This window comes from Camelus ferus, chromosome 31 (assembly GCF_009834535.1).
Source record: "Camelus ferus isolate YT-003-E chromosome 31, BCGSAC_Cfer_1.0, whole genome shotgun sequence".
NCBI lineage: Eukaryota > Metazoa > Chordata > Mammalia > Artiodactyla > Camelidae > Camelus > Camelus ferus.
The window spans coordinates 9,326,656-9,352,617 of NC_045726.1; the positions used below are offsets into that span (position 1 = coordinate 9,326,656).

Genomic DNA, 25,962 nt, shown 5'->3' on the forward strand with positions numbered 1-25,962 from the left:
CCATAGCCCGTAGGCAGGACTGCACCAGGTCCCCGGTGTCCGTTTCCAGAGCGGGGTCTGTGCTTCTCATATATTGGGTACAGGACCTGTCACCTGGCAGGCATCGTATAAATTGGTTTTCTGCACTAAGGTGAAGTTGAGGAAACCTGTATTCAATGGTTTGGATTTTGATTTGCTTATATTGGAAATGTCTTTTTGTGTGTGTGTGAAATACAGTATCCTTTGTGCTGTCTCTTTGTTAATGAAAACTCAGTTTTTGAGGTGGGAACCCTGTCTTCTGTTTTGTTTTTCTCTAGGGTTTTGCTCAGAGTTTCCTAAAAAAGATGTCACATCGAAGTTCTATTCCAGGCTGTGGAGTGACTTTTGAAATTGTCTCCAACATTCCAGAGGTGAAGAATCATATATAATTTGAATTTACTAAAAATAAACATGTAAAAAGAGCTAACTCTCTGAAAAGCCATCTACCCAAGGACTACGTATTAAATGAAAATGTGTTTTTAGGGAAATGCTGTAGATTTGTAGCGGATTTCCCAGTCTTACCTTGATTTATACTAACATGTGCTTTTGTGGCTTTAAAGGTTCTGGTTTTAGTATTTTGTTAAAGAAGAATCTTTTGAAAAGCAAATCAGCATCTTTTTGCACATAGAAGAGGATAGAACCTTCAAAGGGAGGCATCAAAGCATAACAGTTTCAGGGACTCATTTTGGAATCACACAGAAACCTTGTTTCTGTAACGTCTTAGTGAAGTGAACCTGGTAAAGTTACTTGGAGCCTAAATTTTTTTATTTATCAAGTTGGGTGTTTAGTGATACCTTCTGAACAGGGTTGTTTTTAAGGATTAAATGGGACAATATACACAAGCTGTTGTGCACATGCTAAAAAGTAAATTGTAATTGCTGTTATTATAATACTTACTATTATTATTTTATTATTGTTTCCCTTCTGAGCTTATCAAGATAGATGCAGGAATCAAACAAATGGAGCTGAAAATATCCCTGATAGACGCTTGCTAGAAGATGTAGTTTATATATACCTCCTAGCATTTAATCGCTGATTTAGACAGAGGTGTTCACCTGGTTATTGGCACAGCTAGTAACGAGGTCCTCCTTACAGGGGAAAGAGAAGTGAGGTTCTAAGAAAGGGACTCTGTGAAAAAAAGAAGAGTGCGTCCTTCTGCCACACTGACCATCCAAAATTGGGGAATGGGTGGGGAGGTCCAGACTGTGCTGTCCTTGGGGGTGGAAAATAGGAAGTGACCCTGGGAGGAGCACTCCCTCCTAAGCACACCATCCACATCACCTTCATTCTGTTCATTCGGGGGCTCAGTATTTGTTGGTTGATTCTGTTGAGTTTTTGCGCAGTAGATGGACAATACTTATTTTAAGACAGAGATCCATTTTTGGAAGAGTGAAAAGATTATGCAGTACTTAGGCTTTGTTTTAGAGTTCTTACGTTGCAAAACACTTTTTCCTCCCAAATAATGTCAAATAGTAACTAATTCTTTCCTGGGTCTTCAAAGTGTTAGGCTTCCATAGCAAACGTTAATTATTTAACTGTTTAACTTGGAACCTGCTGAACATTTAAAAATTGAGCCTGTTTTTGAGTTAAACTAGTTGCAAAGTGTTGGATCTATAATAGATGACTCTTTGTACACTTACATGTGTAGCTAGAGGCTTCCTGTTTATTCTCTGTATCTGAATGTTTTCTGTGTTTTTCCAGTTTCAGATCTTAACTCTGAATGGCTTAAATGCAGTTGAGAAATGTGACAGCTGTATTGAACTGTCTTCAGTTTTTCCTTTTCTCCCTTCATCTTTCTTCCTTTCCTCTGTCCTCATTTGTCATTTTCTTATCCTCTTTAAAAGTGCTTTTATTCTTCAGGTGATACGGCTTTCAAAGGGCAGAAATGTGGGGGAATCAGCGGCGAGATAAACACATAGCCCCATGTGGTTGGGCTACCTGTTAATAATTAGCTAAATGTCTAGGTTGACAAGTGTTTTGTTCACAGTATCAAATCCTGATGAAAAAGAAAAAGGAAAAGTGAGACTTAACGCTTATAGTGTAAGGACTACACCTAGTTTATCTTTTATTTCAAAACAAAATAAAAAGCTTCTTAAAAGCTAGGTTTCATCATGAAAAAAAGCCCAGAAAAGTTCTTTGTGTTCCATATTACAGAAGCTAGGAGGGCTTGTTAGCAAAAAGAAGTGGTCACAGACCAGAGGGCAACAAGAAAAGGTTTTGGCTTTCTTTTCTGTTTTAGCAGCTAGAATGCTTTCATTGCTAGTGGGAATATAAACTGATAAAACCACTGTAGAAGACTGCATGGCAGTTTATTATAAAGGTTAAATAGACACCTACCCCAGGACCCAGTAATTCTGTTTCTGGGTCCTCACCCAGGAGAAATGAAAGCATATGTCCATACAGATTTGCACAGGAGTATTCAAAGCAGCTTCATTCAGAATGTCCTAAAACCGAAAACAGCCCAAACACCCATCACCAGATGAATGGGTAAATAAATTGTGGCATATCCATACTGTGGGATATTGCTTAGCTATACAAAGAAAGGGCCTTTATGAATGAATCTCTGAATCACTATGCTCAGTGAAAAGACAGATGCAGGAGAGTGTGATTCCATTTTTGGGAAATTCTAAAACAAGTGAAGCTAATCTATGGGGAAAGAAATTATCTGGCCTCAGGGGAGGGACTGACTGTGAAGCCCATGAATGAACTTTCTGAGGTAATGGAGATGTTTTATATCCTGATAGGGGCGGGGGGTGGGGGCGGTAACATGGATACATGCGTTTCTTTAAAGCCCAAGTATCCCCTTTCTTAGAGAATCAGGGTAACGTCCATCTCTTTCAGGTGCACGTGGTGCTCTGTGCCGAGTGGTGAGGGGAGTGCTCCATCAGGGGTCGGGAGACCCACGTTTTATTTAGTCTTGTCTCTTTTGCTAATTTTCTAACTGTCCTCTTTCCTCATCTGTAAAATGAGGCTGATTCCTAAGCCCAAACCAGTTACTGTAGGAGACAAAAGTTTTGTGAACTTAAGCCATCTTCCAAATTTTTCCATATTTTATCCATTCTAGGGCTCATGTAAGTTTTTGAAAATATTTTTGAAGTTAGAATGTGCCTTATAACTGATGATATCGTAAAGTTAACTGGCAGAGATTTTTTCCCTCTCCTTAGTGGTATAGAAAATGTTCTGTTTCTTAAAGTTGATGGCATCTTAACTTGCAGTGGCAGGTGGATATGTATGTTGTAGTCTTTGACATTATTGTAACAAATTCACCGGTAAAGGAGAGCACCTGATGTTCCCTGAGAAGAGCACTTTGTTATAAACCAGTTTATAAACCAGGTTAGCTTGAGATAGTTGACAATGATAACGAAGTCCCTCCCTGACGCATGACCATCCCATTTACATGCCTGGACCACCTATGCCGAAGGAGCAGGGGCGGCTCTGCTGGAAAGCACAGTGAACGAGAGTTTGCCTGGATACTTGTCTTCTTGGTTGGCTCCCAGCCTTGGGCCTCGACCACTCCAGAGCTGGGGATCAAGACCACATTTGGAATATGTAGTTCATGGGAGGCTGTTTAGTCAAAGCGTTGGAATCCAGCCTTCCTTTCCCTCTTTTCCTCCATACCCGAGCCCGCCGCCTGTGAGGGTTGCTGTGACCCCGCACTCGTCCAGCTGTCACCCCATTCCTCCTCATTCCTCCTTCCAGCCCCTCAAGATACGTTCCTGGAGCGCTGCTATGGTTAGATTTCCGACACCCCCACTGAATCCTCTCTAGCCAGGCGTGTCTTTGTTTGCAGTGGAGATTTAGGAGAGAACATATCTGTTGATGGTGTTTCAGCTGCACCGTGTTTAACTAGCCTTTCAAGTCAACATAACCACCATTTAGACCATGATTTCTGTGGGAAATGCATTTTGAGTTCCAAAAGCTGATTCTAAAGTGGAATTTTGGAATGCATCCCATTTGTTTGTTCAGTACTCTGTGTGTGTGTGTTTGTATAGATCAGGAAGTTTTTATAACATTTTTCTTCTGCGATGTACTTAATTTTAATAGACAGCTTTCCATTCCCCAGGATGCCCAGGGAGTAGAGGAACGAGAAACATTAGCAAGAATGGCAGCTAATGTTGAAAACACGGCTTCTGCTGACTCAGAGGCTTACATTGAGAAATACCTCAGGAGCGTGCTGGCGGTAGAGAACCTTCTCACTTTGGATCGTCTTCGCCAGGTCAGCCAACAGAGCTGGTGGCAGTGGTGCCAACCCAGCCTGATTCTGGTTTGACTTTCTGCAACTCATGGTATTGTTGCATCTAAGCTTTCGAAGCCTTCAAGTGGAGCATATTAATGTAGATTAAACTTGCCATATAAATCTTTGAAGATCCAAAACCACATTTGGAAAGTTACTTTTTTTCCAAGATGATAAATGGTATCTAGTTGCCTTGAAGTAATGAAAGAAAATATTTAACTCTTGCTGGCTAAAGAGTTATTTTACAAAATCCTTGATACTGGGCAAGAATGTCTCTGAAGAAATATGTAGTATTGAGGCAGAATGCTGTCCCCTTCTTCGCCTGCCACAGCCTTGGAGTGGGTCTCTGGAAGGGAAAACAGAAATGCCAGTGGTAAACCTAAGCCTTAGAAAAACCCTAAACCTCACTTCACATAGCAGTGTCACGACTTTTTGTTTTAACCAAAAATACTGACGAAAAATTGAAAGTAAATGGTCTGATTTCCATAATCTTTCTCCTGGGGCTAACTCCTGGCCAACCTCGAGGGGGCCGTGAGTAGGTAAAGCAGGGAGTGACCTCGGTCAGCTGTCAGCTGTATGATTAGCGCTGACTCTTCCGCGGTGACTGTAACCGGGTCGTTCTGTCCTGCGAAGTGACTGCCGTTGTTGAAGGAAGTAGGAGCCTGCCCGTAGCTCAGAGGCGGCTTCAGGTGCTGTTACCGTGGAAGCGGGCCTCTCACGTGTGTTTCCCCTGCGTGTTCTCTGACCGGCAGGAGGTTGCCGTGAAGGAACAGCTGACGGGAAGAGGGAAGCTGGGCAAGAGGAGTCTTAGCTCTCCGAATGTGAACAGGGTGAGTGCGTGGGCCCGCCCTGGGCTCTGCCTGGGACCTGCTTTCCCTCCTCTTTGCTTGGGTGACTCCTTTCCGTCTTTTAAATCTCCGCTCGGGTATCATTTTCTTCTCCGAGCTGATTCACGGTCCTCGTTCTCTGCCCTGCAGCATCTGCATCCACCTGTCACCGCCCTGTCTGACATTATAGGGAAGGTGTCCGTTTAAGTCCTTCTCTGTTTCTTGTTTATCTTTCGATCGTCAGTGCCTGTTAAGTGAGTATTTGTTGAACTAAAATGAAACTAGCCAAGTACCTAGGGAAAGCCATTTGAATTTTCGGGGCTTAAATTCAGTTTGTTTCCAATTGAGAAGTCTGGGCTAGGTTTACAAACTCGGTTGCTTAGAGGCCATCCAGAGTAGCATAAGTGAGTAAAACAAGTTACCTTTGTTTAGTAGAGTAAGTTTGGTTGGTTTTGTAACAGTGTCACAAGTTTGTCACTTTTTAAAAATATAGATACAATTTATATGCATATTAAGCATACAAATAATTCTACGCAAAGAAACGTGCCTGTGGCCCTGTGATTGACCTCTCCTTTCCTTGCTTTTGATAAAAATGTGGATATGAGAAATAGTACGTCTTTATCCGAACTTCACATCAAGAAAAACTACGGTACAAGGGTTGTAACAGAGCAGGCGACCCTCAGCCTTCATATTGGAGAGATCACAGTGAGAGGCAGGACAGATGTCCATCTGGAGGGCACACGTGGCCCCTGCGAGACTGAGTGATATCACTGATGATCTCAGATGGAAAGACTGGGGACATTCTCAGACATTAAAAAATATCACTTTAATTCAGCATAAATATCTTCTCATTCCTTCAGAAAATGATATATTAAAATCTACTGGTATGTCCAGAGATTTGTTATCTAGAATCCTTTGGATGAAAATAAGCAAGTTGTGTGTATCCGTTTGCTACAGTACCCAGAGAAAGATGGGGACACGGTGGGGGATAAACAGATGAAGTGTCTTGTACTCAGGCCTAGCTGGTTGTCGCTTCAGTGTTAACTGGATATCTGATCTTCTGCAAACCTCCCATCTGAAAATTGTTAATCAATTTAATTTTTTTCTAACTGTGTCTAACAGTGTCCCAAAGGCCACAAGCCTAGTTTGCAGCTTTGGTCTTGGCAGTCTGTCTCTGATACCATCCGACTTTGATCTTCTGTTGATTCAGTTTTCAAAGTCTTGTATTTCCAGGACCATAGATTTATGTATTTTTGCACATAAGGAACTAATCCCCCTCTATTTCTTCTCCAGTTGTCGGGCAGCCGACAGGATCTTATTCCATCGTACAGTCTAGGTAGCAACAAGGTAAGTGTTTATAACCATTTTCTATCAGACTATTTCCCATTCAGCCTTCCTTCTCTCAAATATCACACGCTAGTTTTGATGCCAGAACTTCTCCCACTTTTTTATATTATGTCAAATTTATTGGAAAGTGTTTATAGAGTTCATTTCTTTTTCTCTACCAGTTAAAATAATGTTACCTAGGCATCTGTATTACTCTGCTTTTTAAGGGTGCAAATTTAGGAGGAAAAAAAAACACCACCGAAAAACTGTTGTTTTTCTTTTGAAAGTATTCTTCCTTTTGTGCCAGAAAAGGAACTTCATATCAGATTTTTAATAGTAAAATATTGATGTAATGATTGAAAATATGTGACTGTGTCCAAAAGTTAATATTATTTGTTAGAAGAAAGAAGAATAAGGGAACAGAAATTTTGTTAGCTGGGGTGTGTTTATTTGTTAGTACAGCTTTCCCCAATTTAATCGTTTTAAGCATAGATAATTCATCATCATTTACTTAAAGGAATCCCACTAGGAATGGTCATAACTGGTTGTTACATAACACAGTCTCGTGCCTGCCTGTTTTTGAGGGAGCTTGTTTGGTTAGATGGTGCTGCCAGCTGCGGGCGGCAAGCTCTGTATCCATATCTTAACCCTTGAAGAAGTCAGAAGTGTCACATGAAATGGTCTGACATCAGGAAGTTGTTTCAGAGTAATTGGGGGGAAAAGTAGGGGTAAAGATACAAAAGATAGGCTATTTAATGATAACTTTCAAAGCTGAGTGGTATTCATTATACTAACCTTACACGACTCTATTCTTGTTAAATAGTCTACATTCTGCTTTTGTGTATGTTTGAAATTTTCCTTATAAAAACTTAAGAAGAACAATGAAGTTGATGAACAGTTAAACTCATTTTTAAGATCTAGGTTACTAGAAGTTTGCCTGAAATAATACAAACATATGTATGTATGTGTATACTACTATTTGAGGCAAACTACCGATAATCTAGACTATATATATATATATACACACACTCGTATGTCAGTGTTTGTGGACATTTAAATTGCTCTGCAGCTCATCTGTTTACCAGGCACCTGCGGCGCCTCTGAACACACGCTGAGGACTAGTCCTCCTTGGTGCTGGTCCACTGATAGGTGTGATTAGCTCTGGGAGGCATGGGTTGTGGTTCCCTAAACAAAGCAGAGTTTTTGGAAAATTGATTGTCATTACTGTTAATTATAAATAAATGTAGGATTTTAAGGAAAATGTATTTATAAGAGAAAACATGACTTTCTGTGGTTTTTTTCTGGAAATCCATCTAATCCAAATCCTCGATCACAAGGTTTTTGAAAAAAGTGGGCAAAATTTCTTCAGCTTTTCTACCTCCCCCTAATTTCCTTATGTTTAAATGGAGAAAAATAATAGAAAATAATATCTACTTGAAAGAAAATTACTGTTTCATCCACACCAAATAGAGTAAAGGAACGTAGATGCTGTAACAGAAGTATGCCTAAGGAGAGTGGGCGCCCAGAGGAGGGAGTGGACGCTCTGATAGGCATTATCTGGGGATTGAGAGAGGCTGCAGTGAGGAGGACCACCCCCCAACCCCCCACTGGTGAAAGATGATCAGGTCCCCCCAAAGGAGGAGAAAGCTTACTGTGTTCATGGCAGTATTCACAGCACCAGTAAAGCAGAGGGCATAGTGTGGGGCCGGAGAGAAGGGGCCTTTTCTCAGAAGTTCCCACTTTGTGTTACGAGGAGTGATGGGGGAGCTGGGCCACTGAAGGAGCTTTTTAAAACAGTCCACCTAAACCCCACTCGTGTTCCTGGCTGTGGTCTATAAAGTTACATTAGAATAGTGTGTATAGTAGAAATGTATACAGTTGTCAGTGCAAAAGTGTGAAAAAAACCCTAAACTGGAGGGTGGAGAGGATAGGTGGGGGAGAAGACTCAGCAATGGGAGGGGGAGGGAGAGAGGCCGGACACACTCGGGAGGTGGCGTCCTAGAAGTCTGCGGACATGAAGAGGCTGAGCGAGGGGGAGCAACTATTATCTCGAGTAGGGTTTTATTTCTTTGAATTTAGCCTGTTAGCACAAATAATCCCTAATAGGTATGAAGCTAGTTTAGGGACCCAAAACGAAGCTAGAGTTGTCTCTTGTATCTTCTTATTGTGGCTGATTCTGAAAGTTGATAGATGAGAAAAATATCAAAAACATCACAGATTTATCTTTTGAGATTTCAGTAGTGGAGTGTAGATTACTGTGGTAGAAGTAAAAAAAAAAAATCCATATTCTTTCAACTCTTTGCCTTTGAGAGCTGAACTCATAAAGAGAGCAGAAAGGTCCAGCATCTAGCCAAGTCCTTTTTTTATTCACTGTCCTGAGTTCATCTCCCTCTGAAGTACCTTTAACTGGGATGTTCCTTTTTTTCTTCCCCGACATTTCAGTAAAGGGAGAATAACTCTGGAACAGCCAAGCGTGTAAAATTTATGGGAAGGGCACTACTTGCCTTGGCCCCGGGGGGCGGTGTGTGTTGCTAGACTCAGAACCCTCAGTTTTGCTTCTGGTCAGAGAATGGACACGTACTGCAGGAGAAGAATACAGTGAATGATTTCAGTGGAGTGTTTCCCCAGAGAGCCGTGGGTGTCAGAAAGAGGAGAAGTGTGAAGTGTGGTGCCCCGTGTGGTATCAGAATTTGTTGCTCCCTCGGAAGCAGAACCTGTTCTGTCCCTGAGCGATTGAAGACACTCTGTGCCCCATGTCTGATCAGTGAGACCAGGGAACACTTAGTGCCTGGGATTCCTCAAGGTTAAGGTGACAGTTAAGGGAGATGGATGAAGTGAAACGTGTCTCTGTTTTTCGTTATCCCTCAGGGCTCCCAGTGTGGCTGAGGCAGTAGGTAAGGACCGTATGCATCCTTTCTGATGGTCTCACTTGAGACATTTGAATATATGAGACAGTGAGAGTTACTGCTCCCATTCTGATTTGGGAGTAACACTGAGTGTGGGAGTGCCAGCTGGGAACAATCACCCGGGAAGCTCGCAGAGCCCCGAGTGTGCCTTGGGGAAGAGGTGACACCTACTTTATTTGCCATCAGATCACATTTTACACCAAACAGCTGAGGTGCTGACTCCACATGAGCGACCTGGTTTCCCTCAGGGACAGAGTGCTGCTGTGTCAGCTGCCAGACAAAGGGGAAGAGTCTAAAGTATGAAAAGAAACATATTCTCAAGTTGAGTAAGTTGTCTTCAAAGCAGCCTCGTGCGAGCATCCCTTGTAAACAGAGCACGAGGCTTCTCTTCCTCCGAGAAGCTCCGAGAGTGTTGGCCTCGGTGTTCAGCTGCCTGATTTGATGTCCCAGAGCGCACAGGGCTGTAGCTTCCCAGACAGAGCATTACATTTAAATGCGAAAAACATTCATGAAACATGAAAATATGTAAATCAGCGTGTGATTCGTAGTAACACAAATGCTTGTACAGTGAAGGGTTTCCGAGTTCATGCTTTCCCTCATCATCTCTTCATGTCTCTTTTGTTTCCTTGCTCCCTAATTCTGTGCATCATACTATTTTTTTTTTTTTAAATCAAGGCCTGAGAGAGTTCCTAGGGAAAGTGACCTTCTCTAAGGTAAACCAGATCCAGATCACTTAGGGCTTATTGATTTTATGATCACTACTTAGGTTGCTGCTGAAAGCAGATAGGTTTCCAATACATGCCTGTGACCAGAGAGGGCTTTCTACCTCCATTCGTCCGCAGGAGCAGCAAAGAGCTTACTTTGCAGCGATCGCTGATGAAGACTCAAGTTGATCGTTAGGGTCACTCATCTGTGGAGTACTAGCTTAAACTAATGTAAAATACCGTTTTTAAACTCTAGTGAAAAAGAAGGCAGAGCGGTTATCAGAGGCTCAAAAGGGAACTAAAAGCGTTTAAAGGATTTGCATCTTATCCCCTTTGCTGGCCTTTGTACTTACAGCATGGGTTGGGGTTTATTTCTTAAAAGGATGAGACTAATGTTAAAAGTGCTTTGGTATCTCCGTGTTTATAACTCACCTCAAGTTCTAGAATGGTAAATTAATCTGTCACCTGACGGGCATTGTTCTTGGATTATGCAGTAAAACCTCTTTAATGGGAATTTATAAAAATAAGTTGAGAGTCCAGTCAGACTTGTTAATTCAGAGACTGCTGTTCTCGGGAACTTGTGATTACTTGGCTTGGGTTTACCTGGACCACATCTTTAATATTTATTAAAAATGAGAGACTTGGTAATACACTGTCCTAGAATTTTTACTTTCATGGTTGGAAAGACACACTCCAGGAGAGGACAGAAGGGGACAGGAGAGACGCCTGATGGTGTAGACTTGGTCCTGGGTTCCAGTCCCGAATCTCAAGTGAGAGAGGGTATCTTGAGGCAGAAGAGCAGAAACGGCGTAAGGAGCAGATCGTAAGGGAGGGTCTCAAAAGGACTGTCTTACTAGACCCGTATTTTATGAGAAGCAACATGACAAAGGAGAAGGAACATTAGGAGACTGTAAGTATAACTGGAGGTGATACCCAGATGTGAGGTATTATTATTGTTAGGGAAATCAGTACCACAAAGAAGAGGAAAAGTACTTAAGCGATCAGATTTATCACGTCCTGTAGTGAGAGTAAAGCTTCAGTGACGTGTAACAGCTTTGTCTTCAATACCTTTAGATTTTTTTGTTAATTGACACGAATCAAAATGACTGATTTTCGTCCTTATTAGGGCCGGTGGGAAAGTCAGCAGGATGTATCGCAAACTGGAGTTTCTAGAGGAATAGCTCCGGCTGCCCCTTCCCTCCCTGGTTGTCCGCAAAATAACCATTCTCCCGATCCGGGTAAGTTACATTTTCATTTTTCAATCACTGTCATGAAATTTGAGCATCTTTCAGAAGTAGTTTAAATTAAGATTTTTCTGTCAGTAATCACTATCTGACTAGTTAATGCCAGTCTGAATTTTTCCCTTTCTTATCTTGATGTGTTGAGTCATTCTGAGTTCTGTTTGTTTTTAATGGAGGTGCTGGGGATTGAACCCAGGACCTCGTGCATGCTAACTAAGCAAGCGCTCTACCACTGAGCTATACCCACACCTGCCTACATTGAGGGGTTTTGTTTTGGTAACAGGCATTTTAATAAGTAATAAAGGGAACCTTTTGACCAGGGAGAGACTAGTCTAAGATTTTATCGTAGAATTCTGAATTTCCCCATCTTGTTATGATGAAAAGAATTAAAGATTTAATCCCATCCAAATTGGAAGAGAAGAGGTAAAATTGTCACTATCTGCAGATAACATGATACTGTATTATAGAAAACCCTAAAGGCTGCACACAAAAACTACTAGAGTTGATAAAATAATTCGGCAAGGTAGCAGGATACAAGATTAACATGCAGATATCAGTTGCATTTCTTTACACTAATGATGAAATACCAGAAAAGGAAAGAAACTATCCCTTTTAAAATCGCATCCAAAAAGATAAAATACTTAGGAATGAATCTGAGCAAGGAAGTGAAAGACTTGTACGTGGAGAACTACAAAACATTGACGAAGGAAATCAAAGATGACTTGACTGGAAGGATAGCCCATGTTCTCGGAATGGGGGGACTAGTCCTGTTAAAGCGGCCACACTACCCAAAGCAACCTTCAGATTTAATGCGATCCCTGTCAAGTTACCCAGGACATTTTTCACAGATTTAGAGCAAGAATATATGAATGGGTGGTTTTATGTATTTCCTTTGGGATATACATCGTGTCTGACTGTCTCTCTCTTTGTGATGAATGCAGCCTTTGGTTGATTATTGGCTAGATAGTCATTTAATTAGGGTCATCCTCACTTGAGAATGTTAGTTTAATGGCATGTAGAACTTTGTCCTAATTTTTTCTCAGCATTTAGATGATATCTTCCAGCTCTTTATTCATCTTAAGTTTGTTTTTTTCTCTGTTTGTCTTTTCGTTTTGGTTTCTCTTATCCCTATTTTTGCTTTTTTATAAATTGTTTGACTTTTCTGAACTCAGTTTTGACAGATCTCTTGGCAAATAGCAATATTTCTTTTCTTTATTTTTAGTGATTGTGCTCATGATTAAAAATTTACTTGCATAACTTTTCATAGTTTAGAGTTAATATACTGTATGGAAAGTGTAAAGCCTTAGAACTGTACAGGTCCACGTACCAGCGTGGTTGGTACGTGGTCATCTTAAGAGTCATCTCAGGGGCCAGTGTGGAGTCAAGGGGGCTGGCAGTGTATTTCTCTTCTGACTTGCTTGTCTTAAGTGTGATTGGGATACAGTTTTTTTTTTTTATTATCATTTATGAATTGGATTAGATTCTCCTGAAATTTTAGTTTTATTCACTAAGAGGAAAGAAGTCTTCTTATATCATAGGCGTTGTCTGCACGTCTGACCCTAGCCTTTGGTAATTAAGAGCAGGTAAGAACATGGTTGGTTCAGGGCATCTGTCCCTCTCTTGTAAAAACAACCCAAACACCACTGTCTTCCTAGAAGGTCAGTTTCATCACCTTCATTCAGTAAATAGCATGAAAAATGAGTAAGATATAGTCCTTGGCTTGAAGAGTTTAAAGTCCAGACAGAGAGTGATACACGTCTGTCATTGGCTATGTGATTTAAAGATGAAAAGCCCCGTTTTATTCTAGGGCTGAAGTCAGTACTTGACTAGTTAGTGACAAGGACTGGGGCTGGGGCATCCTCCAGATGTAATAGGAATGCTGGGTATTAGAGCATTTTAAGAGTTGCCCAGTTGCTGCTATTTAATTGGAAAAGCAACCACCATTGTGTTTGAGGGTATCTGTAATGTTAGGTTTTTTAAAATCTCTTTTCCTTTCAATATTTTTGGCAGGACTTGGTAGCCTCGCCGCCTCCTACTTGAACCCAGTAAGATCCTTTGTGCCGCAGATGCCGAAGCTGCTGAAGTCTCTCTTCCCCGTCCGCGACGAGAAAAGGGGCAAGCAGCCGTCCGCCCGTGCGCATCAGGTAAGAGCGCGCTCCTGGAGGGCTGCTGGCCCTGCGATGCTCTGTGCTGCGCTGAAGCTGGAGGGGAGAGGACGGGGGACGGCAAGGGCAGGGCCGTCGGAACTGGGCTTTCAGACCTGGTAGAGCTCAGATGATTTCCCTGCCCCTCCCATCGGAGATCACAGAGCTGTTTAAACTTGTCCACACTCTCAGTCCTTTTTGCTTTTAAAAAAATGCCAAGTACGCTACTAATGTGATTTATGGTAATATCACTTAGAGCAACAATAGTAAAATTTATGAAGTGCACTTAGAGTTGTTTGTGTTTTGCCAAACAGAAAATGTAATTCTATTTTTAATTCTTGATTTCATTTCTTATTCCAAACAATTTTACATCATCCCTGTCCTTGCCTCTCAACCTCTTTCTCCTCTACTGTGGTTTACTTGTTTTATGACTTAAATATTAAAAGTGATCACTTGTTTCCCTTTTTTCCTTAGAAGTCTCTACCCAGCCTTAGAATAAGTTTTAGAGAAAATGTTAAAGGGTTTTTCCAAGTAATCAGGAAACTGCTTTTATGTGATGGTGAATGGGGTGCCTGTTGGAAATGCAATTTCTAGTTTTATATGGGTGTGAATTCAGCAGAAAATGATGAATGAGGATTTATTTATACTCCTTCAAAAACACATACAGTGCAAGTTCAGTTGTTGAAATAGGTCTTTTGACATCAGCTTCTGCAGTCCCTTAAACATTCAGGTTGCAGAAATGTGGGCAAGTCCTTGTCTGAATCCTTAACTATTTAAAAGAATTTTCTAAGATTCTGAGTGCATGCCCAAGGGTGATGGTGTTAGTTTTGTAAGGCTGCTGTGCAGATACATAATTTTTCAATCTAGCATTGTATGAGCATGTATATAAGCACAGATGTACACATATTGGATGAAAAAATTAAACATCAAGATTTAGTGAATGTTTAAATTTGCGCCCGTCACAAGTGCTTGACAGTTATCAAAAGGAATCTGTGATGGTGAGAGCTAGAGGAAACAGCAAGACTAATGCCTGCTGGGCGTCAGGGTGGGCAAAAAGGATTTTTCCAAGAGTTAGTTATTGCCTATGTTATTCTATTCTAAACTTCTGCATTGCTGTTTCACAGAGTATGAGTCATGGACTGTTTGTGTCAGAATTTCCATGGTAGCTTTTAAGAAAGGTAGCTTAACAGGACTACAGTTTGACCTTTGACCCATACCTCACCTGAGGGCGCCTTCTAACCTGCATTTATAAATACCCAGGGTGACTCTTACTCACATTAAAGTTTGGTATTCACCAGTTTTCAACTGCTATTTGGTGAGGACAGGATTACATAAACTGGAGGAAATTGGAGTGGCATTAGAAATCATCAAATCAGACTACTGTGGTTACAGTTATTTTTTAAAGCTACCTTAAGCTTTTGATGTAGGAAGTCAGGTCACCTGCTACAGTAAGAAATTATTTTTACTCTCTTGCCAGTGAGTAACTGGTTCTTCTGGATCTGAGAGGGACAGCAATGGTTTAGAAAGAAATCTAGTGATTGGCGGGTTGGTGGAGAGAAATCTAGTGCAGTCTGTACAGTTTAAATAAGAGAGGTAATCTTGAAACATTTTGAAGCTATCTTAAGTAATATTTGTTCATTCAGTTTACTTTTTATAAGCATGTATGTGTTAAGGTGTTGGAGGAGGTGGCTGTAAATGTTTTGTATTTCCTAAATAAATGAAAGTATAAGTATAAAGATGGCCTTAACGAATTTGTCCCCAGTAGTGGAGCTTAAAGTGTTCCGACTGGTTTCCAATACCCCTGCAACACTGGAGGACCTTTTCTCAAGGTCACCAGAGCTCTGTCTTGCCGGTATCTCCTTCCTCGTCTGATTGGATGGTCATGCAGGAAGCATTTTCATCTTTGGGCTTCAGCCCTGAGCCGTTTGCCTGGCACGCTTTCTGTTGACTGCTCAGTGCTTCTCACTTGCCTTTTCTGGGACCACTTATTCCATCAGGCCGCTAGTGTTCAGGTGCCCCAGAGCCCCAGCCTGGCCCTCTTTCCGTGGGTAATCTCATCAGTTCCGTGGCTTTAACTGTTTATGCCTTAACAGTGCTCCCGTTTCTGTCTCCAGCCCAGTCTTTGCCGCTGACCTCTGGCCTCTTGGAGCTAAGTGGCCTTTCAGCTTTTCCACTTACACACTTTACAAGCAGACGTTCACACTTTACAAGTCCGAAGCATTTCTGTTGGTTTCAGCTCACAAATCTGTTTCCTCCTGACACACAGAAATTCATGCCCACCTCGTGTATAGCGCAAATGCCCAACTAGGTGCTTCATCTCACAAATAGTCCATCAGTAAAATTCTGTAGGTACCACTTTGAGTCCGGTGATGTCTGTCTGCATTTCTCCTCACTCCTGTGTGCCGTCATGACGTGCCTTGGCTGCAGCAGCAGCCGGCCGAATGGTCCCACTGACGCTTCTGGCCTCATAGTCTGTCACTCACAGAGTAGCCAGAGTGGTCTTCCAAGGCCTTACATGAGTTCATGGCTTGCAAATTTGCACTGCTTCTCACTGAAACTGAACAGAAGCTAAACTCCTGACTGTGGCTTACAGCGTCCCACGTGATCCAGTCCCCGCGCTTCATCTTTGCTCCCTTTGTTTCCTCCTGTGTTCGGCGCTGAGCCGCGCTGGCCTTTCTGCTGCTGCTGTTGACCTCATGAACGTACGATGCCCCTTTCGGTCTCAGGAGTGTCTCTACTTGCTTTTCCTTCTGTCTGGAATGTTCTTTACCAAAGTCTTTGCATGGCTGCTGGGTTTCCAGTAGGCTGGCCTTCTACTAGGATGGAAAAGAAAGGCCTCTCCTAGGAGGTATGTTAGAGTTTAGAGTGGCCTGGACCAGCCAAGCTAAAACCAGACCCTCCCCCATCCACAATACACTATATTACCTTATTTAATCTTTTCTCTGGGAGTCATTATGTTTACGTGTTTATTGGCTATCTCCCGTCTGGGATGTAGTCCTGAGAGCGGCGGCATACTCGGTGCAGAATTTGTGCTGGTTGTCATACTATCTGTATGACATGCATACAGATAGTAATACTGGGTGGTTTGTGTGTCCCAAGTGCCATCCAGTGGCGTAAAGGACTATGGTTACAGTTTAGAGGTGAGGGAGTCACATCTGAGTGGGGACTAGAGGTATCAAGACATATTTATGAAGTTTCTTTCCTAGATGGATTCCAGTTCCACCTAAAGAACTATTCTTAAAGGAGGGAAAAGCTTGAGCTCATCATTTTGGATTTCGGTGATCAAAGATGCTTGTGTGCTTCTCATTTTCACTGTCTCTGCTAAGCTTTAAGAGAAGTGAAGTCTAATTTTAAGTGACCATGCCAGCATAGAGGTTTCCCTCACTAGGGCCACTTTAAATGTGGTTTAAGTTGTTACCACCTGAATGATGGTTTATCCTTAGAGATGGAGCACTTTAGTGACGCCAGAATTTCAGAGTAACAGCAACAAGAACAGTGCTGTGTTGGCTGGGCTTCTGTAGTGTTTCCCTTTTTTTTTTTTTTTTTTTAAATAGTAACCTTCACTATAATGACTTCCTATTCACATGGAGATCAGATTTGATACCTAAAAGTTGAGGTTCTTACTTTTTTGATACTTTGTCCTACCCCTCCTGTGGAACCTCCAAATCCCCCAGGAGAAAGCTCGGCTCATTTCCACCCACTCTTTGCCTGTTTTTTCCCTGCTATTGCCCAGGAGTTAAAGGGAGGGGAGGGCAGGGTTCTGTGCTCTCTTAGGCTTTCTCCAGACCTAACAGCTAAAGATGAGTCCACTGTATCTCCTGTAATAAATGCCTCCTCATTCTTCAGTTGTCTTGCCAGGGTTGTGCTTAAAGTGGGGAACCCAGAGGTGGCCTGATAATCCCTGTGCTTGAAGAGTACAGCTTGTAGCTTCCTCTTCTGAATAATGTACTTCTACCAAAACGGCATGTGATCACACTTTATAAGAAGTCAAGTATTTGTAGTTCTTTGTGCTTCTAGTCAGTTAACATTCCCTTTTTTTTTGGTTTGCTTGCTTATTTGTTTACACTCTTGTCAGTGCACTTTTCTTGTATTACCATGTTGTTTAGTTGAAGCATACAGATACTTAAATCAGGATTTTTAGGTCCATTTCTAAAATTCTTCATCTTGATTTTGTTTTAACATTCCCACTATAGCAAGATATATTTTGAATAATTATTTTAAAAATACATTTGTTCTAATTATCATCTGCAAACTTTTTAAGGGCATAGTCTGCATCTGAGTCATGAAATATCGAATATTAGGGCATAAGAGAGAACTCTGTCTTATGCAACTAGAGGTTGTTCCTCAAGTCCCAGAGTGACAGGTGAACACATTGCAGCTCTCCATTTTCAGTCACTACCATCTCCAGTCCACACTTCCCCTTCTCTCTACCAAATAGACTATGGGAGACTTTGTTAGATGCATCACGGAAATAGAGAGACACCACGCCTTCCTCTGTATCTCCAGTCTAGTAAGCGTAGGATGAAAATCCATTCTGACGAGCATTCCTAGTCCACCCTGTCCTCTGGCTTTGCTATACCCTTGTGTGAGTGTCCAGTGGTACGACTTACCGAGAGTGTAATACCCTGAGCCTTGCTCTCTGATTTGATTCTGGTTTTTATTTGCTGGTAGTGCCTTAGTACACTGATTTCAATGGCCTCTATAAATAGTCATTAAATCGTCAATACCAGACTAAAAAAGTTACATAGGTTTTAGAGTAACATAAAGATAAAACCCAGAAAATTAGAAATCAGCACACATGCTTAAAAGGAATCTGGATCAATTCTACACAGTATAGGAAGGGATAAATGTCAATACTAATATTGCATAAAACTCAAGAGACAATAAACAGATGGTAACCCTGCTTAAGATTTATAATGTGAGATGACACAAAAAACTAAACAGAAACCCCCAAATGGGTCAGCAGAGAAGGGACCTGGTAACTCAGCAGACATGTACTAAGATAAGCACGCTCTTATTTCGACCCCACCCCCAACTTTCTCTTTTCATCATTTTCAAAGCTGTTTCTCTCCCCATTTCCCACCTAACTGTGATGACAGATCTTAAAACTTCTTCCTTTTTATGCTTTCTGTCCCAGGTTAGTTTGGGGACTTTAACTCCTTCTCTGAAACAGTCACAGTAACGAAGCCCTCACACCAGCCTGCCTGACCACCGCGCCTGCGTTCTCTCCGGCATCATTAGACGACACTTGGATCGTTGCACTTAGTTCTGAATATGTTACTACCAGACATCCATTGACCAACTGGAATTATTTCAGAGAATAATACCAGAAATGATTTATGAGGAAGGATTAAAGGAGTTATTTATAGCGTGACCAAACAATGACTAAGAGGGCTGACTGTGTAAGCGTTCAGGGGATATCGGCACCAAAGGCGGGAGGAGTTGTGTGAGGATGGTGCCAGTAAAGCGGCAGGATGAAAGGCGCAGAACGACACAAGTGAGGTGAACCAGGACGGTCACAGCTGTGAACGAGGAGAGTGATTTGTAGACAGCAGGGCGCGCTCCAAAAAACTCATGGATTTCTGTTACTTTCTATTTTTGAAAAATAAGACAATTCTGAGAATATAAAATTACTCCCGATAAGAACCGAGGAATGGAATGGGTCCTGTTTCTACCAGTCATCCCGCGTATTTTCTTTGTTAGATTAGGTGGAAGAGAGGCAGAAGTTGTGTAATGAAGGAATGATTATTATATAAAAAAAAAAGTACTTTTAATCAGAGTGTCCTTGACATTTTCAAACAAGAGTGTTCAGTTCCCTCCCTCATGCAAAGATACAAACACAGAACCATAGTGAGACTCTAATGAAAAGATTAACGTTTATTAACTTGTTCTTTGGAATCAGCAGGTTCTCAGATCAAGATTCTATAATTTGGAGGGACATATTTCATTCTTTGAAAAGATGCATAGATCTTTTCTTGTAAGATAGAAGTTGACAGTTGATCCTGAATAAAAAAAATCTAAAGAAAGAAAAAGATTTAAAGAAGTCTTTTAAAACAAAGATACTTGTATTTTACAAAGTCATATGGCTTGAACATATTCATAAAGACTTATGTTTCTCATTTTTATGGAGATTTGCTTTTGTTTGTAATCAATTTCTGAGTTCCAGAAATGCAAAAGATACAGCACTGAAAGAGGTGGCAGCTGACAAAGGTGCTGTCTTTGACCTTCTGATGCAAGTTTAGTAACTAATCTGGAAAATAATGAACTGCAATTAATGAAATCTGTACTCATATTCAAGTGTGTTTCTCAGACAGCACATGAAATAATTGAAAGAACTTCCTGCTCTCTAATTAGTTAGATTGAATTAATTTGGCATAATAGCTTTTTCCATGTATCTAGAAGTTTGTGTTCAGATGAAGCTATTTATGTACTTCAAACTTTGGTTCTCCCAATGGCGTCTTTGGTTGATTCTGGGGAATTGAAGAGTTAACGCTCCCATTTAATTTCCACCATCAGAAACACAGTCACGTTTCCGGCCGATTTTTAATTTACTGTCTGCTCTCCTTTGTGTTCTGTGCTTTGCTTAGGGGCTGCCTTGCCGACCACGGGGATGTTTCTTTCCAGTTTCAACACGGCTTCTTCCGCTGTGTTTGGTGGACAAATCCTTGAGTAGAGAAAGGAGCCTGTGCATCTCTGGTCTAGTTGAAAAGATGCTATGTTCTTCCAGCTTTCATGTATAAAATGGGAAGAAACACAGTGACTGGTTCTTCCCTTGTGCACTGAGATCCTGTTTTAGGCTATTCCTACTTGGGCTCCTTTGATGAAACGAGCCATATAAATGCTTATCCTGGTTTCTTAAAGATTCATCATCTCAACTAACTAAGGAAAAGGGAGCTACACCTTGTTTTCTAGCCTTGACTTTTCCTTAGTTATTCAGGTTATTTTTAAAGGTTCTTTCCCCCTGTAGTTTATATTTGAATGTGGCATGCTGTATTCCTTATTCTTGAATTAACAAAGGGAAGTTTGCACAGCCCTTCTGGAGTACAGACTTTCTAAAAAACAAAATCAAGGCAAGTGATTTCTGTTTGGTTGCTTTGGGGATGAATTCTTCGGCATTCCTACTACTGTTATGAGACACTTACCTCTGTTTTGTTTTTCAAAATTGTAACATCCTGCTGTCTGCCTTTGCCCCAGAAATGTATAGCTACTGACACACACAAGTTGACAAGTTGTCTTCAGAATCAGGGTTAGTAGTTGATCTGAAAAATATTGAAAAGAAGACAGTTTCTGAGGCAGTATAGGAGTTGACTGAAGAGACCTCAGTCTGCAGGTCATTTCTCAGACATCAGCATCATATACTTTTGTATGATTCATTAGACTGGGGGTTGGCAAACACTTTTGGTAAAGGGCCAGGTAGTATTATTTTAGGCTCTTCAGTTGCTGTCAGAACTAGTTGTAGACAATACTAAACAAGGGGTCTGGTTTTGTTCCAGTAAAACTTTATTTATAACCCTGAAATTTGAATTTCATGTAATTGTTACAAGTCACAAAGTATTCTTTTATTTCAACAATTTCAAAATGTAAAAACCATTCTTAGCTTACAGGGCACACCAAGCTGGGGATGGTCTAGATTTATACCCTGTTTTAAAATTTTCAGATTAACAGCCATTCTGTGTTTCAAGTAAAAATCCTTCATCCTTCATGGATACTTGAAAAAATAAGTGGATGGAGTGAATATTGCACTCTCTTTTTTAAAAATATAAATTGTTTTCTCACATAAATACTTAAGTAAGTTTTAACAATTTTGTAGAAGTTTAAAAAGTGAATAGCTAAATCTTAAAAAATAGGAAACTCTCCTGACAACTTCAGAAATACTAGTATTTAAATTTTTCTATATCTAGGACCTCAAGTAAGTTGCACTAACACATATATAATAGGGTGACATAAAAGGTCTATTTGGGTGGGCAGAACTTTTTCAGTTTTATAAGCTGATGAAATAATTTACTTGCTGGTAGAAGAAATGGGCCTTTTAGTTGCTTTGTGTAATTAAAATTAAATAGGAATATCGGGTATTAGACCCTGGTGCTTATTTCTGAGGAGTAGAGGAGCTCTATTCAGTTTTGCACACATGTATCCCCAGTTCCTGGCACAGCCTTTACAATGTAGTAGGCATCTGGTACACATTTGTGAATGGCTAAATTAATAAAATCTCAAGGTCTTTCTTTGAAAGAAAATAGAATTAATATTGTGTCCTGGATGGCTTTGGAACTGATAAACACAAGTATAGAAACTTTCAGTTTTCCTTTAGATTAGATAGGATTGTTGATTGATTAAAAATGTGCTGATAGGAAGCCAACCTGGAAATACCTTGGAAGACAGGGCACAAAATTGCAATGATTAGGATTACCACGATACTTTAAAAATATACTGAGTACTGACTGTGTGCCAGGGATTTTATACGCATCAGCTCAACAGCAGTGCTGAGGCAGATCAGCGCGTCTGATGGAAGTATAATAGGAGCCACATGTGTCATTTAAGATGTTCTAGTAGTCACCTTTTAAAAAGTAAAAAGAAACAGGTCAAATTAATTTCAGTAAAATAATTTACCTGATAACTCTATATATCCATTTCAACCTGTAATCAATATAAAAGACTTACTGAGGTGTCCCCATCTTTTTTTTCTGTATAGTCCTCAAAATCAGGTGTGCATTTTACATTTCCAACTCATCGCAATTCAGATACTGAATTTTCTTTGGAAATTCTTGAACTGCGTTTAGAGTTCGTAACGCTGAAAAAATAGATCCACATGCCCAAGTTGTTCCCAACATACTTAAAGAAAGGCACTTTAACTTTTAAATTTACATACTATTAATTAAAATTAATTAAGTAAAAAATTCACTTCCTCAGTCACAGCAGCTGCATTATCAAGTGCTCAGAAGTGACGTGTGGCTGGGGCCCCCATGCTGGACAACACGGAGTTTGATGCTGAGGAAAGTGAGACTCAGGTTGGTTTAGCACCATGTCTGAGGTTACAGCGCCTCGTGAGTAGCCATACTGGGGTTTATATTCAAGAAGAAAAATTTAATGTACAATTGTGATCTTAAGAGATTTCACTGCATTTGATTTAAAATAGTGGTTGTATTTGTAGAATGAATGAATCTATAAAGTATTTGAAGGAGGAACTGATCACGCCATGGAAAACACTGAGTAGGATCTATCCATATTTCCTTTTTTACCTATTCCCTTTAAAAAAAAAGTTATCTCTAGGCAATGAGGAATCATTGACAACTTTAGAGCTAGAGAGTGACGTGGTCAGATTTGTATCTCAGAAAGCTCCTCGGACTGCAGTTTGGGAGGTGGATAGAACTGGAAGAATGTGTTCAAGTGTGCGTACAAACCTGCATTATTGGTCAGGAAAATGAAGTCACCTTCCTATGCTTGACACACTGACACTTTAATGTCACTGATTGAAAGGAGCATGTGGCAGGTCGGGTAGCAATGTCTCTGGCAGAGACCAGCTGGTGACCACCTGCCATCCTCCCTGGGTAGCATTGCTTAGAGAATTCATGTGGGCTGGGTCACCGCCTTCCAGATGTGCCACCCCAGGGGTGATGCGGTTTACACAAAGGACTGAGGGATCGATTGGAATGCTGAGTCACTCATTTAAACTAAGAAATGTAACTGCCAGGTGAATAGAAGTGCTGGCATGGTGACGGCCAGCATCGTCTTATCCAGACTCCCCTGGAAAGCCGGAGTGTAGATTCTTTAGGCTGCTGTGAGCCCTGGGGGGGGGGGGGCTGTGTGGGCCGGGCACTAAGGTGTCACCCGGTCCCTGCGCCAGTGCTGGGGGCATGGCCAGCCTTCCCCCTGAGGCCCCCAGTTCCCATTCATCTAGCCTCTGATGAATGTAACCTTTAAGAATTTGTATTGGTTAGGCTATGGCTGATTTTTGGTCTTTAGGTAATTGTATGTGTCTGATTTTATCTAATGTTTATACTTTTATCAGGACATACTCAAAGATGAGGAAGTATTTTGTTCATGTGCACTGTCCTGCTTGGTGGTGGTCTTGTGTTTTTCCCACTTCAGCAGCATGAAAATCAAAGGATGACTGGCTAACAGGCATTTAGAGCAAAAATAAATGTTACATCTCTTGGTGTATTTTCCTGTGCTTGAATATAAGTGATTGGCTAGAGTTTCGGGTTTTTTGGTTTTTTTTTTTAAGACTTAGATCATATTCATTTAGGAACCATTAGAAAGTGACATTAAAGAACTTACCAAATTCAGGGTAAAGGGTGATTATTAGGAAAGGTTCATTTTCAAATAAGAAAAAGTCATCAGAAAATGCAGTGTTTTTGAACAGAGTTTTTTTTCTGTGCTTCAACAGATATCTCTTCTCCCCTCTACCTGCCCCATGCCCAAATTCTGGAATGTCTGTTCTTTTCCAGATTCTATCTAACTGTATAATTTGGCCTTCACATGACTGAAGTAGTTCATTTATTCACTTATTTGTTTATTCGTTCAATAAACATTAAGTTCCTGTTTAATGGATGAGATGAATGGGACATGATCCCTACCCTGCAGAGAGCTTGCTGTTGGGAGGGGCTCCCATAGAGACAGGTCGGCAGAGAAACAGGACGATGTTATTGGCGCTGTAGTGTGTGTGTTGGAGGTGATACAGTGAGGCAGTGGGCATTTCTGCCTGCAGTTTCAGAGAGAGTAGATCATGCTGGAGCTGAGAGCAAAAGGTAACTAGGTGTTCGCCAGGTGGACGGTGATTTCCTGGGGGAAGGACAGCACAGGGAAGGTTCTGGCAAAGCACTGTCTTCAACTCACAGCTGGTTAGCCTCAGGAGCAAGGGAAGGGTGCAGGTGAGGTTCTATCCTGTTATGCCAAGGAGTTAAAACTTTATTCTAGGCAAAGAGGTCTCCAAATTAGCTTTACTGCCCAATTATGAAATTCTGGGCTAATCTGCTATGTTTTCATCCAGGTGGCATGTGAGAGCGAGGGGTTAATAATGACAAGATACCGTATGAGGAGTGACCATCATCTGTTCCCTGAAACGCTTCTGATCAAGGGTCCTAGTGGACCCTCTGCTTGTCCACTAGGTTTTAGTCATGCTCAGGAGACAGTGTGTTCTTGGGTTCAGCTGGCCTCGAGGACACAGCCCCTTTCCATCCCTGCCACTGACTCCCTGGGCAGCCTGTATGCATTTAGCCATTAGGTAAATGCTTCTGAGTCTTGGTTTCTGTAGTGTGAAATGTGGATAATTATACTTATATCTGCGTGCCTCATGGGACTTCTCCTTAATATTTATAGCTGCAAAATACTTTGCAGTCATTTTTATTAATGGTTACCAGATGTGTCGTAAGGATTAATGAACTTATGATCTGAAATGTTTTGAGCTCTTGAAATAGGAGGCAACCGCCTGCACAAGGGATATATAAAAGAGCATTAAGATGCAAACAATACCATTTGGAAATTTGAGCTGTTACATGTGAAGGACAAATGACACACTGAAGATTTCAGTACACTTTTTAGGTATTTTTGGTACCCTTGCTAAATAAGGTTGCTGAATTCACCACAGGCCATTGCCAAATACAGAAAGCTGGTACCCCCCGCCCCAAACCTCTCACCGTCCCCTTCTTCGCGGGCACCGTCTTGAAAGATGCCCTGCCAGCCTTCCCTGCGTGGTGTCCAGGTGTTTAGTATTCTCTTTCACGTCTAGATTTTCATCTCTATTTCCTCTGCCTCTTGCCATCCAGGTTCAGGCTCTTGTATTACTGGCTCTCCACTAAACCATCGCAGCAGCTGCTTAATTGAACTCTCCAAGTTTTCTCTCTCCCCTATTTAGGGATTAATCATTTGTAAGCCTAGTTCTTATTGCCGCTTCATTCAGTATTTCGATAGCTCTTTACTGCCTGTGAAAATCCACCATCAGCCTATCCACGAAGGCCTTCTCTGCATGCCCCCGCCTTGCTGGTCAGTCTAGATCACTCTGCCTCTCCCAAGACCTCTTGGAAGGTTGAGTTGCTTTCTCGAGCAGGAAAGTAGAGGAGGGAACACATCAGACTCAAAGGGCTGCCTTCCTTTGTCACGCCGCTCTTGACCTTTGAAGTGTCCCTTGGCCCTGGGAAAAGCCAGTCCATCTAAAAGGCCTGCCTCAGAGTGAAATCACCCTCGTGGAGATGCTCTAGGCCCGGGTGACCCTTTCCTCCTTAGAATCTTCTCTGCTTTTGGAAACTTCCATTCTGATAGCTGTGGTTTCCTTGATGTTTTCTTACTTGCATACATGTCCCTCCCCCAGACTGGCTGGCCACTCCTGTGAGAGGAGTCCGCATCCTTCTGATCTTGTGTTCCCACAGCGCTACTGCAGTGCCTTCCTTGTGCGCCTGAGACCTGGGTCCTCGTTGAGCTGAGTGTATACAGCGTTATCAGGGCCCCAGCTGACTTCTTCGTGTCGGGCAGTGTTACGGAGAAAACTGAAATACACAAAAGCAGAGTGACTGCTGTAGTGAATCCCTGTGTACTTGTCACCCAAGTGCACGGCCCATCTTGTGTGTCT

The 25,962-nt window shown here is 41.5% G+C and overlaps 1 protein-coding gene across 3 annotated transcripts in view; it reads left to right on the forward strand.

Annotated features, from left to right (window-relative positions):
- KIF13B (kinesin family member 13B) overlaps positions 1 to 25,962 on the forward strand; it is a 165,768-nt gene that overhangs the window by 125,155 nt on the left and 14,651 nt on the right. For all 3 annotated transcript variants that reach the window (XM_032470947.1, XM_032470946.1, XM_032470945.1), the window contains exons 32-37: positions 297 to 389; positions 4,082 to 4,234; positions 5,005 to 5,082; positions 6,373 to 6,426; positions 11,142 to 11,253; positions 13,267 to 13,400. In XM_032470947.1, coding sequence (XP_032326838.1) covers positions 297 to 389; positions 4,082 to 4,234; positions 5,005 to 5,082; positions 6,373 to 6,426; positions 11,142 to 11,253; positions 13,267 to 13,400 — 624 coding nt within the window. The remainder of the gene's footprint in view (positions 1 to 296; positions 390 to 4,081; positions 4,235 to 5,004; positions 5,083 to 6,372; positions 6,427 to 11,141; positions 11,254 to 13,266; positions 13,401 to 25,962) is intronic.